Source organism: Pagrus pagrus, assembly GCF_965226575.1.
Source record: "Pagrus pagrus genome assembly, chromosome: 10".
Lineage (NCBI taxonomy): Eukaryota > Metazoa > Chordata > Actinopteri > Spariformes > Sparidae > Pagrus > Pagrus pagrus.
In genome coordinates this window covers 6622745-6636893 of record NC_140194.1, presented here as the reverse complement: position 1 = coordinate 6636893, position 14149 = coordinate 6622745, and the positions used below count along the sequence as shown (strand labels likewise).

Sequence of the window (14149 nt, the reverse complement as noted above, 5' to 3'; positions counted from 1 at the left end):
AAAGTGCCAAAAAGAAAAAGTTTTTGTGTTTTCGCGTGTGTCGAATCGAATCAGGCTGACCCGGATATTCTGCTGGATTTATTGGAGCCAGATTTAGATTGATAGAGTCCGTATTAACAAGTGTGTAATTCTCCATAGTTCCCCTCATCTATCACGATGAGTATCTTTTTATAAATTGTAACGATATGCCGGCCTCGTGTTGAGGTGTGCTACATGGTAATGGCCTTGAGGATGCAAAATTAGAGATGCTCACTCATTGTCTTCCTGCTCAGTTTTCACACTTTATTAATAGCAATGCATTTAACCACAAATGTAGTGGGTCTGAATCGTCTCTTCCTGTGTATTAACTGTCTGCGTGCCGTGACAAAAAAGGAAAAAGGGAAACTGCACGAAGCAAAGATTTGTATTTGTGACCACAAATAGCATGACAGTCTCTCAAACACATTTAAGGCTTCTGTGAAAAAAAATCATATTCTTTATTTATCCCCAGTTAATAAACCTTTTTCATTATTGATAAAATAGAAACTAATTACACTCTGCTTCTGGCCACATGTTTCATCTTATTCGCTGCAGGAACTGCCTCATGTTTCCTGCTCAGCGTGTATACATCGTAGTTGACTGTCTGCATCTGAGATGAGGGTAAGAAAACATAAAGCTGAAACCTCAGCGTAAAGCAAACCGTTTTAAAATCACATTGTCAACATTTTGTGGTTGTTTCACCCCTCTCGCTCCGTCCTGCCACAGTGAAGAACAGCTTAAACGTTGTAAACACAGCAAGATGATTTAGTTACCTCAAGTCCAGCTGCCTGTCTGAGTCCCCCTTTCCTCACCCCGGCCCCTTCCCCCCTCCCTCTGTGGCTGCAGTAGTTTGACTCCTACAGGCTGTTTGAGTCATGCTGGCTACTGGCCTGGCATCCACCTTCGCAAGCCACAGCCCAGTTCAGTCTGGATCCAGACTCATGAAGTGCACTCTGCACGGATTGTTTACCGCCGTCAGGATCTGTTTTTAGTGCAGATAACTGAGTATTACAGGGTTACTTCTATCAGCTGACAAGTTATTTCTACACAATATTTACAGAGCTGCGTAAGTTTTTATAATAGCAACAGAAAGAAGACTGTGGTTATTCACAGGACTGATCCGTCTCGTTGCTTTTGTGTGTGTTTCAAACGCTGAAAACGAGTTACATCAGGCAAACATAGTTAAAAGATTAAAAATAATGTGATTCAGCAAATAAAAAGTAGTAAAGTAGGAAAGAATTTCATTGAATTAAGATTAAACAGGATGTGTTCGCAACATTTGCCCATGACTTTGATTATATTTGACCTTTTCACTGTGTAAAACTGTTTCCCAAAGCTGGAGGCAGTGTCGTTTAATATTTGGCAACCGTAACTCAACAACACAGAGATTCAGTTTGCCACCGATCACTGCATCACTGGAGCAGCAAATCATGATCGTTATATCTCAGTAACTCAAACCAAGAGACATTTTGCAAAACTATGTAAAATATTGGAACTAAAGGGTAACTCCGGCAGTTTTACACATTAAAGTGTGTTTGCAGGTCTTGAGGAGTGCTACTGCATATGTGAAAACAGTATTATAAAGCCTTTTGTGGCTCCAGAGGAAGCTGCATGTAATCTGATAAATTGCCTCCAGTGATGTCACTCAGTGTCTAGATTGCATTGTGGGTAATGTAGGCATTAGATTTTGATGTAAAAAAGGCAGCATTATAATCCAGGGTTAGGGTTAGGTCCAACAGTGTTACAAGAGTTAAATGCTAGACCAGTGGACTGCTTTTCTAAACCTGATGCCTACATTACCCACAATGCAACTTGCCACTTGGTAACATCACTGGTGGCAGATTACATTTAGCTTCCTCTGGAGCCACAAAAGCTTTTTATACTACTTCTCTACATATGCAGCTCTGCTCTCCAAGACCTGTAAACGCACTTTAATGTGTAAAATGGGCGGAGTTACCCTTTAAGTGCATAACAAATCAGTTTTTTTGTGCTAATAGTTTTAGTATTGCAACTGTATATGAGCTGTAAGTCACAAGAGCAGAAGTCAGGATAATTAGAAAGAGTGATCAGTTTGTTAACGTGGAAACGTCAAAAACAGACCAGTTGTTTTTTCTCCTCTTCGTCTATTCACGACATTGGAAAGTTACAAAGTTACTTATATAATATACAAAAATTGTGCAAAAAGCGATTATAGTACAACCAACACAAAAGGTTAATATAAACTGACACCCTCCATCACCCTCCATCCCATCGACTGTGTCCCCATCACGTTAAACCTTCTGCCACTGCTTATAGGAAGGAGAGCCAATCTGAAGACCGGCGAAAAACACCTGGTAACGGTGCTTCCACATGACGAAGGCGCCGACGGCACAGACCAGCGCCTGGGCCACGTTCAGCACGATCTGGAGCAGGAAGTAGAGCGTGAGTGTCCCGGTGATCACCTCACAGTCGCTGACTCCCTCGTAGGTGAAGGTGCGGGCTATTGGGTCCTCTTGGTTCAGTTTGCACACACAGTCCTCTCCCACCTTCTCACATGTGAAGTTACTGGTCTGCGCGTAGTGGTGTGCAGCGAACGCCATGACCAGCACCGAAATGACCAGGCCGATTGTGCACAGGATGAAGTACAGGAGCTGCAGAGGGCACAGAACAAATTGTGTGCTTTGATCACAAAACCTTTAAGTCTTTTGTGCTTTTTATACCAGAAACCTGGCTCCCGCTTCAGTCTATTGTCTCATGATTAACACAGAGTGCCAAAACTGTAGCTTAGAAACAGACATGCTGGCTCAGAGCCTATGGCAAGTTAAAGAGATTACCCACGATACTACAGGGAGAGGTCTGACCCTCAGAATAGGAGCCCAGCTCCGAGCACAGATGAGACGCAGCACATGCAAGACTGCCCTGCAGCTACAGCCGCTTCCCACCTCTAGTGCACATCCTGAGTGAGTATGAACAACAGACAGCGTCTAAAAATACAGTTGTAAAAATGTGACAGAGGCTTTGTGTTGTTTATGCAATTGCACAATCTCAATCACACGAAACCTTCATCTTAATCCGTCGCTTATATAACAGGAGAGCTCGTTCGCTGGTGTATTTTGATCTCAGTTACACGCTGCTTATGGAATTATGCAAGTGTGCTTGATTGGAGAAAAAAAAGCCATTTATGTTAATTTTGGAGCAGCTGTGAAATCTGGAGTATGGTTGGTTATGGGGGAAATGTACATACAGCAAGTGCATCAACAAGTACTTGGTTGAACATGATGTACTTCACTGAAAATGAGATGATCTGAAACCCTGAACCAGGTAGACCCAACACTCAGTCGTTTAGTTGTTGTATACAGTCGTGATGGTGACTATGACTTTATAGTGAGCACTAATGTTGGAGGATCTGAGCGTTTGGAGACAATGAATTATTATTTGAAAAGGTTATCAGAAGGTCTCGACCTTCATCCGACAATTCAGCAACACTTCACTTCAGAAATCTCTCCGCTTCCAGCATATTTTCTGCTCACGCTGCCACAAGAGCAATTGAAATGAATAAAATGACCTGATTGTAGAGCCATTAATTCTTAAGCTAATAATGAATATAAGGCCGTGAGATCATTGAGCTGTTTGAATTAATGACATTAATAGATTGAAACAGGCTGGAATGTGTGAGAGAGAAACACTTGAGGCTAATTGCGGCTGTTCTCACATTCACATTATCAACTGTTTCTTTAAAGGAGACGTTTATTTGGCTTTACTTGTGAAAGGTCAGTGCTTATGGATGAGACGGGGAGGAGTATTTACTGCAGTGCGTCAGAACAACACAGTCATAACTCAACGAGAAAGATCGCATGCATCATTTTGACAACTGCTTCTTAAAAGAGCGTTTAATATTTCTGCTTTTAAAGGTTATTAAAGGTGCAGTATGTAAGAGTTGGCCACCTGTTGAATTCATGCTCAAAACAAACAGGGGGCAGCGTCTCACCAGAGCAACCTCTAACTGTTGCTGCCGTTAGCAAGTTAGCTCAGTTAGCCGTGCAGCTAGCAGTCAGGACTGGGAACTCGGGATAGATATCTTTGCAACACACACTGACTCTGCTTCATAGTGTAAAAACTGTTATTTCTTAAATTCTGTTGATAATTTGTTAATTTTTTGATTCTTTAAAACAAGAAAATCATTGTAATTTATGAGATTCAGACAATCTGATGGTATTAAAAACTACACAACACAGACACACTTGGGATTTCCCTTTTTTCACGCCTCTCTTTTGCAAATGAGCTGCTATTGAAGTGTTTTGAAGGACTCTCTTCACAGTCCATGTACATATTTGATCCAAGAGCGCGACGGGAAAAAAAAAAAAAGTGGCTGCAGCTTCCTTCTTCTCCTTCGCGAAAAACACACAACGGTGGACTGATTTTTATAATTGCCTTGAAATTCCAACTGCATATATTGTACGGCTAATTAAGCTGAACAATCGAGTCGCATTAATGAATGCACTCATCCGCTCGCAGGAATCCCCGCCGAGCTCTTTAAAAAACAGGAATGCCATTCTCTCTATGCCATGTACAGTTACAGTCTCTCAAAGAACAGAGTTAGAGCGTCTCAGTGAGTAAAACATTGTCATCTGTCTGAAAACACACACTCAGACATCTGATCCCACCTTCACTGCAACTAAGGTTCAAGTCAAGTAGACACGTCCTGCATTGAGGAAGCTGATTGACCCCGAATATGACATGGCAGATTTGTGTGTCAAAATATGTGTGTGTGTTTGTGTGTGTGTGTGTGTGTGTGTGTGTGTGTGTGTGTGTAGACTCACCTTGCAAATGAACTGCATAGACGTCCTCTCATCAGGGAGGTAGGTGATGAAGTACAGGATGAAGCCCAGGATGGATACTATACACAGCTGCAGCAAAAGATCAGAACATGTTTTTTTTTAAAATCACTAATATCAGGACAGTGATGTCAACATAATGCTCATTTATTAACTTTCAGTATCAAAAGTATAGCATTCAACACGTTTGTGTTGTTAAGTTGTACCCTGTTGCTGTTACACAGTATATATGTATGTATGTGTTGTTAGATACAGTATAGAAACGAGCGTCTTGTTCTCATTCTTAGTCCGAGTTTTCAGGCTGTCTCTTAATATTGCATGATTCAGCAGTAAGCTGTCATCTGATTACATTACTATCTCTCTCCCTCTCTCTCCCTTTCTCTCTCCCTCTCTCTCTCTCTCTGTCTCTCTCTCTCACACACACACACACACACACACACACACACACACACACACACACACACAGACACACACACAGACACGCTCACACTCGATCTCTTCAGTGCAATTGGAGTCTTGTGACTAACATGCAGCATCTTATTGAAATGTTTTTTCCCAGGTTCTTAAGCACTCAGGATTTTCTGGAAAGGTCTCGATGACCTACGTGTTTTTCACTCGGCTGAATCTCGTGAGGATCTAACTCGGGATGTTGGTGTCCAGGGATGTTTTTCGAGAGCAGATGGTGTCTGTGATAGGCCAGGACGGTATCCAAGCGGCAACAACACGTTTTTATTCCATCACCAAAATGTGACCTTATATCTTAAACCAGATCAGGATCATAAGTAAAGAAAGGACGCCTCACAGACAGTTATCATTGTTCACTTTCACTAAAAAAAACAAACATTTTATAGTCTTGTTTAACTCACTCTTTAGTGTCAAAGTGCTTTTTGTTGTTCACAGGTTAGCTGAAATATAAATGCTCATCTCTTACTCTAAAACTAACTCTTCAACTAACACTTCAACTGCTCTCAGTGTGTACATGTCAACCCACATTTTAGTTGCTTTCATCAAAGAGACTGACTGTTGTGTCACCTTATTTCGCCAGAAAGCTGCTCTCGAACACACCGCGAAGACTGCAGCTGACGACCAGCTTCCACTCTTATGATAAAACAGCATTTCTTTTTTTTGTTGTTGCCTTTTTTCCAATCGAGTATATGTTGGATAAAAAGTTACTTAAGTTAACTTAAGTTAATGTCTCTGGCAAGAGGGTGAAGTCATGGATAATACATGGAAAAAGCTCACAGGCCTTTCTCTTTCTCTTCTTGTGCACTGAGACTAACAGCCAATCAGAGCGACCTCTCTCACCGATGGCCTCGACACTGGCCGACTGGTTGACCGTTGCCCTGGTCTATCAGTGCCATGACACTTGAACTCCTTTCGCTCTTATCCTAAACAGGTGCGTGTCCATGGGGTGGCCTGTGGTGGCACCGACCGCCCCTGAAATCGGATTAGCCACCCTATTAGCCTAAAGTGTGACGGGCTATCTGCCCAGTGAGAGGCGGGACATTAGCTTGAACCAAGTGTTTGAGGCGTATTGTTGAAGATGCATCGTTGTCTCTTTGAATGTAGCTACTTTTGGAGGTACGATCTCTTTTTACGGACTTAGGAAGTATCGTAGCTTTATATTATATTCATATGGCGTCACTCACTCTGCTGTGTTGTGATTGGTCAGGCTGTTTCTCTTTCAAATAAAAATGTTAAACACAGGAATGTAAGAAACGGTCAGATACTTTAATGTTAGTCATTAAAGTAGATATGAAAAATGGTAAATTAATTGTATTTCGCAGTGTGCGTGCACGTGTTCATGCTTCATGCCACCCCCGCATAAGCCAATGCCCTGCTTGTGCCAATCCCAGTAAAAAAAAAAGTCCTGACACTCCTCCTGAACTGTTAATTTAACGACTTTCAGTGTTTACACACAACCTGACAACTTATCTTCCAACAGCGCTTAAACCGAAACTTCACATGCTTCACATCAACGGACATTTCACCTGCTTCTGTGGCTTAATACTGACAACTCAAGCCTCAACTCCTTTAAGTGCATCAACTTAAAGTGCGACTTCCAAACAATAATTCACATGCATGTTCATAATTTATAACATTTAAGACATTTTAATGGTCTTTAGATCTAGTTTTGGAAAAACTGCACAAATAATTACACACTGAAACTGTCAAATTTAAACTCTTGGGTGACATCAGTCGTGTATTATTGTGTTTTAATCTGAAGGCAGATGGTAAGGATGACGAGGGGTAAGCTAGTACAGTATGCATGCACATCATATATTCTTTTTAAAGTTCTGACGAGGTATTTAGATGCCACTCAGGTGTTCAGAGGTCAGGCTGGAAGATGGCATGCTGTCGTCGGCTGGCTCGTCCCACTGCGCCAGATGTTTTTTGGACATACACACAAAAACAACAGAAGGTGCAGGCAGGCCTGTGTGACTGTGATGGATTGGAGATTCAGGTGTGTACATGTGACAGATGGAGATTTATCAGAACATGACAGTACCGGTGACTTGCCATGCCTACAGTGACCGTCTGCCTGAGACAGGTGGGATATAGCTGAGGGTCATGCAGAAGTATCAGACTCAGAGTCCATGCAAGTGTGCGAGCCGGTAGAGTGTATAAGTACGGAGCTTACAATGATCCCAGCCCAGTGTGGCGTCTCCCTGGCAAGGAGCGAGGGGCTGATGGCCAACATGAGGAAGGCCACGGCTGTGACGGCCACCCCCAACAGCAGCTGGAGCAGGGCGACGAGCAGAGGGAAGCGACAGACTCTGCATTTTTGGCCGTCTTCTGGCGCTGGGCTCTCATCTCTCCTCTTCTTGCCCTCCTTCTTGTCTGAGGAACCTTTCTGCCCCTGCCCCATATCTCCTCCTTACTGTACCTCACTTTCCCCTCTCTGTCTGCACTCTCGACTTTTGGTGTTGCAGTGTTTTGGGTGGATGATCTTGTCTGCCGTCTGCCTCGCTCACCCTTCCCTTCCCCTCCCTTGCCAAAGGCCTCCTCTCACCATAAGCCCTGCTCGGCTGCTATTTGGAAACAGAGAAGGCTCTGAACTAATATGGAAAACATTTGGACTGGATTCCTAAAGCAGCACCAGAGCCACATATAGAGCAGGCAGCATACTGTGGAGGGAAAGGAAGAGGAGGGAAGGAGGGGGTGCAGGAAGACGCCAAAGGGGGATTCCAACATACGACAGCGAGGTGATCTCACTTCTGCTTACTTTAAGGACAAGAAAAGGGGGAAGGTGGGGAGGCAAATCAGCAGGTATGAGTTAATGAGAAGCCAGCACAGAGGAGGTCACACTTCATCTGAGAGCGGGAGTGATTGGATCATTCTTTGTCAGCACTGTTACACAAGAGAGCCATATGCTGCCAGCCAGAAACCAGTCACATGACTTACAGGAAGAAGTAATGTGATCATAAGGCATGTGAGGGCATTACATGGGCTCGGGTTTTATACCGTTTCTGAGCACTTTAATGTTCTCGAGTGGGAGAAACAGGTGTCCAGTTAACTTCTGGGAAACTTTTTCTAACGTGTCATGACTACGCAATTAGACGGGAAACTTTTACGAGCAAATATACCAGTGACATCAGCAAATTGAGTGATTGAATTATTCGATAATAATTGTTTTTTAGGACATGAGACAAATCAAAGGGAGTCACAGTCATAAAACCTCAGTTAGCAGTCCTCCCGCCGGTCTGTCACATGACTGTTAACATTTTATTATTAGACAAAGACGCTCAGCTGAAGGTGGGAGAGCAGCAGCACCCATGCTGAGGTTAATAAAGAACCGCGACGCACGTGTTTGAGCACACAGCTGGGCCGGTGCCATGGTTACTGACAACGCAGCTTTGAACGGCTGGAGATGTGTTCCCGTGCCCTGGGTAACGCACGGCACGCACACCTTTGGATGCACTTGCTCCCATGTTTACGCCGCCGTATTTACATCACATTCACGTGTGCGTGTGTTTAAAATGTGTTATTAAAAGCTGGGGGGGAAAATCTGCGATATTTGTGATTTAAAACTGTTTCGCGTGAGATCTCGCGTCCTGGCCAAAGTTCAGAAGACACATTTATATGAGGCGAGTGAGCCTCTTCGCGAATCACGTCTCGGCCACCAGCCCCGCCACAGTGTTTGGACTACATCGCTATAGGAACAGCCGCGGTCGCTGCTGCTGCTGCTGCTGTAACACAGAGCAGCTCTAATTACCGGACTTTGTGCTGGTGCAGGCTACACGTGAGTCGGAAGCTTGTTCCCTACCGGAGGCGCGCGTGCGCTCTAACCACAGCACGGACGGCTCGGCGAGGCGGCAGCTCAGGGAACTATAGACATCAGTCTGAGGCGCAAGCTCCACCGGAGGACACGCACTGTGCATCATCTCCCTTCAGCCGTCCGTCTTGCGGGGTCGTGGAAAAAAAACAACAACAACAACAACAACAAAAAAAACCATTTCCTCCAGAGAAGCTCGGGAGCGGAGACGCAGCAGAGACAAGTCGAGAGAAGTGATGGACGAGAGAATACCGCATTTACAGGACAGACAGTTCATGGAGCATGCAGATTTCTTGGGGTGAGTGTCGCTTTTGGCAAACTCTGTCAAACTCTCTCTCATAGAAACAACTGTGATTAACGCTGCTTTCGCCTCTTTTCCTTCAGGATGGATTACCCCTCTCTCTACATGTGCAAGTCCAAACGAGGAATCAAACGAGAGGATGGTGGAAAGGTGCGCGCCTTTTTTATTTTTATTATTATTATTTTTTTTAATTCTAAGAGAATCTAAATGTTTAGTTCGTTGATTTCATTTAACTCAAATTATTCAAATGCATGATACAGCAACTTTTTTTTCAAATATGCACGCGTGTTTTAACAACGTCAACCCTCCTGTTTGTGCCGGCAGGACGCGTACAAGTTACCACACCGGTTGATAGAGAAGAAGAGGAGAGACAGAATCAACGAATGTATCGGCCAGCTGAAGGATCTGTTACCCGAGCATCTGAAGCTATCGGTGAGATCACGACACCGCAAAAAAAAAAAAAAGTTTAGCGAACCTGTTTTTTACATGACAGACAGAGAGCGAGCAGCTGAACCTGTGTTTTCCCTCCACAGACGCTCGGGCATTTGGAGAAAGCAGTTGTCCTGGAGTTGACACTGAAACATCTCAACGCACTGACTGCTGTCACCGAGCAGCAGCACCAGAAGATCATCGCTTTGCAGAATGGTGAGCTGAACAACCTGGATCATTTTCAGCGATGTTAGGTTGCGAGACTGGCTGGATTATTAAACTTTACTAGTCCTTAAATGTGCATGAACAGAGCAGATATAAGTATTGGAGATCATGCGCAGAGAGAGAGCACGTTGGCACGTTTTTATTGTCTCTATTTTACTGATGATCTTTGTTCTGCATGTCTCCCAGGGGACCGGACGATGAAATCTTCCATTCATGCAGATCTGGACGCGTTCCACTCCGGGTTCCAGGCCTGTGCCAAAGAGGTCCTGCAGTACCTGAGTCAGTTTGAGAACTGGACGACACGAGAGCAGAGGTGCGCGCAGCTCATCAGCCACCTTCACAAGGTGCTGGCGCAGTTCCAGCCTGGCGCGCCGCCGCTCCAGCACCAGCTACCCGCCGGGGACGCACAGGATGGCCAGAAAGCCGACAGCCAAGCAAACTGTGTCCCGGTCATCCAGAGGACCCAAGGCGGGGAGCTTAACGAGAACGACACAGACACGGACAGTGGATACGGGGGCGAGGCTGAGAAGAGCGACGGCAAAGAGAAAGAATGCGAGCGCAATAAGGCGCAGGGACACAAGGCGGTGAAGATCAAGCAAGAGTTTGGAGATGATCGCGCTGCCAAAAAACCAAAGATGAACTGGCCTGGGAACGGGTTAGGGGGCACCGACCCCGTCAGACCCGACCTGGCTTTAATGAACTCTCTGATGGGAATAAGCAGTGTGGGACAGCAGACACCTATTTGCATGCCTTTCTACTTCATCAACCCCTCGGCCGCGGCGTCCTATATGCCTTTTTTCGATAAGAGCAACATTGAGAAGTACATGTACCCAGCCGCGGCCGCTCTGGCGTCCCCGTTCCCCTGGCTATACCCCGCACACGCGTCAGCGGCGGCGGCCGCGGCTGCTGCCGCCGCCTTCCCCGGCTTGTCTGCGCACTTTGGAGCCTCTTCGCAGTCCAATGACTCTCACAGTCCAGACAGCGACGAGTCACACGAGGCTGAGGCAGGCTCACCTGAGGAGCGCGAGGAAAGTCCCGCGAGTGACGAGGGAGAGGGTGACGCAGCTGACGCGTTCCAGGAGCGCAGCAGCAGCAGCAGCAGCCCACACGATGATCAGTTTTCTGCCTGTGAAACGAGCTAATTGTGTCCGTGTCACCTCTCCGTGCATTCTGCTGGGGAGTTTCTGTATGTCATTTTCTAAATATTAGGCGAGTTTTAAAAACGAGGTTTCACAGAAGAGTTTCTCATGTACAGTATCTTTGGCGAAACAGGGGACAGTTGTGACGGCGCGTGCCTTTTGCACTCCTGCTAGATTAATCAATCTAAATGATTATCGACAGTGATTGACATTAATACACGGCTGTGTTGTGCTGGAGCTAGTTTTTTATCCTCTTTGATAAAATATTTTGAAAACGGCAGCATTGGTGCCAAAACTTTGAGTACGCCGTCAGTGCGCAATGTCCCAATCAGCGAGTCTCTTTGGATGTATGAAGTTGCAACTGACCTCTGCCAAGGTGATTAAGAGCCTGGCTGACTCTGACTGTAAATACGCTCACCTGGAAGACAGTCTGATTCATGAACATGTAAAACGTGCACTAAACGGGCCTATAGAAGAAGTGCTCCGCCACAGTACCTCATCCCCAACTTTGCATGGGGTTAGGCTGATTGGGAGGCACGTTACTGTCCCTCCTGAGAGGAAGTGAATAGCACCCCCTCCACCCAAAACACACACATCTCAACCATTAACAAAAAAAAATAAAAGAATCAGCTACTTTAACTATTACAGTTTGATAATAAAGACATGATGGGAGCGGTATTAGGCCTGTTTGCCCTTCAGCTCATTTTTACAGATCTGTTTTTCTTTGTTCTCGTGAGGAAAGAAAAAAAAACAATCTCTGAAAGCATTCAGTATGATGGAAAGCAGAAGAAGCCCCTCACACACAAGGGGCTGCTCAACCAGCATATATAGGCTACGTTCCCCCTGAATGAAGCGTTTCAGCACAGAGATGCAGTGACCTCCTGTACCTCCAGGAAACATTGTAGGATAGCACCTTATAGATCTTTGATATTGAATGTACCTGTATTTTCCCAGCTGTTAAAGTTTGTATGTAGGATGATCTTTACTCTATGAGACGTAAAGTGCACTTTTTTCTGCTTTTATCCCCCCAAAAACAGTCACCTCATCATCTGAAAAAGTCTCTCACTGTAGTTCTCTCTGAACCTTTTTATTATGTTGAGTTTGTTCTTGAAATAACGACAAAGAAAAGAAAAGAGGAGAGCAGAGGCACCACATGCTCTGTGGTGATAAAGTAATTGACCCGTTTTATCAACACACAGCTCATTCGTGGCTCTTTCAGGGTAAAAATGATCCAAATCATAATCAGATTTGAGAACCCTGCACGCCCGACTACCCCCCGATTCTGTGTTCTGTGCTATCATTATGTAAAACCTTGCTTTTTCTAATATGTGACAGAGGTGGGAGAGAAGCTGTGGTCACGCAACGTGACCATCCGTTATGATTGTTGCCGTTTTAAGGAACTTTAACTTTATCTTGGCCTGTTTTTTTTATTTCTACGAGATTTAATTCCTGCAAGTGTTAGTGTTGTTCAGCTTCTTTCTTTTTTCTTTTTTTTTTTTTAAAGTTTCACACGTGACTGAATAAAACAGATGATTTTCATTGTATTTTGCATACAGGACATTGCTTTTGTAGCTTTTCTTCAGCTGTTTTTTTTTTTTGCCTCAAATCTGTTATCAACTGTTATATGAAGTGGCATGTGCGTCTGTAAATAGGTTTTTGTGAATATACCATAAAGTATACATGTCTGTCAATGTTGTAGAAGTCTATGGATTTTTCTTTTTTTAAAAAGGTTTAACTGAGCAACTGTTGCACATTTCGTTAATGCTTTACACATATGCTGTTCTAAATTATTGCTGATGAGTTGTAAAATAAATATCAAAACTGAACTCTGCAGCCTTCTTCTTATTGAACACTTCATTCTGTTAGTGGTTTAGGTCATGAGGAACGATGCACATTATGTTTGTGGAAGACAAACAGTTCAGAGTACATTACTACTCATAACCAGTAGTGGAAGAAGTATTTAGATCCTTTACTTATGTTAAAGTACTAATACCACACTGTGAAAGTGCAAGTATTATCAGCAAAATGTACTTTATAGCATGAAAAGTAATCATTGGTGAGTAAAATGTTCATTTTACCCCTTTATCTGATGTTTTTGGATTAATATCACTGCTGAATTTATGTGCATGCTGTATTTTACCGCTTGAGGTTGAGCTAGTTTTAACTACTTTATATACTTTGAGTAGTTTAATTAACAGCACTGCATCATATTCTATAAGATCATCATACGTTTGTAGCATCCTGTGAAAACAAAGTTTCTCTAAAAAGTTCATAGGAAAAACAGCCTGTTTTCACTTCATTAGAAACTTTAACATTTAAAATATCTGACTTTGGAGAGGAGCGGTATGTAAATCCTAAAATGTAAAGTAACTGAGGTCTTCTAAGAAGAGTAGTGGAGCAAAAAGTACAATATGTGCCTGTAAGATGTAGTGGGGTAGAAGAATAATGTTGCAGAAAATGGAAAAACTCATACCCAAGTTAAATACTAAAGTAAAAGCAACTTATCACAACTACTCAAATTACTGTGATTAAGTTTCGTACTTTTATAAGTATTTTTTCAAGTCTGTCATTTTAGACTTTTTTGAGCACACTTTGAATTATTATCTTCACCTTTCATCTGTAGCTTCAAGGCTCTCTGATCACAGACTGGCCGGCGAAAACCCTGACAAACAGACAAAAAACACAAAACTGTGCAGCGGGCGCAGCTTTGGAGAGGCGACCGTGACCACGGAGCAGAACAGAGCAGGAGGAATATAAACTGAAGAAAACAGAAAGCCCTTTAATATAATGTCTGCTGTTGATAATGCATCAAACATCACCGGTTAAAAGGTAACTAATACTCTGAGTCGGTTTTGAAAGGAATACTCTCTAAAGTATTATTTCAACACCAGTAGTTTTACTTGTAACTGAGTAATATTTCAGTAACTGTACAGTAACAGTACTCTTT

The 14149-nt window shown here is 43.7% G+C and overlaps 2 protein-coding genes across 2 annotated transcripts; one reads left to right on the top strand and one right to left on the bottom strand.

Annotated features, from left to right (window-relative positions):
* Window positions 1-387: 387 nt before the first annotated feature.
* sspn (sarcospan (Kras oncogene-associated gene)) lies at window positions 388-7902 on the bottom strand. Its single transcript, XM_084365225.1, has 3 exons — window positions 7474-7902; window positions 4818-4904; window positions 388-2648 (listed from the first exon to the last, which is right to left on the bottom strand). Exons 1-3 carry the CDS (start codon window positions 7699-7701, stop codon window positions 2289-2291), a joined length of 675 nt encoding a protein of 224 aa, XP_084221351.1. The 5' UTR covers window positions 7702-7902; the 3' UTR covers window positions 388-2288.
* Window positions 7903-8689: 787 nt separating this feature from the next.
* On the top strand, window positions 8690-13028 carry bhlhe41 (basic helix-loop-helix family, member e41). Its single transcript, XM_084365207.1, has 5 exons — window positions 8690-9406; window positions 9493-9559; window positions 9734-9841; window positions 9943-10054; window positions 10250-13028. Exons 1-5 carry the CDS (start codon window positions 9345-9347, stop codon window positions 11203-11205), a joined length of 1305 nt encoding a protein of 434 aa, XP_084221333.1. The 5' UTR covers window positions 8690-9344; the 3' UTR covers window positions 11206-13028.
* Window positions 13029-14149: the final 1121 nt, after the last annotated feature.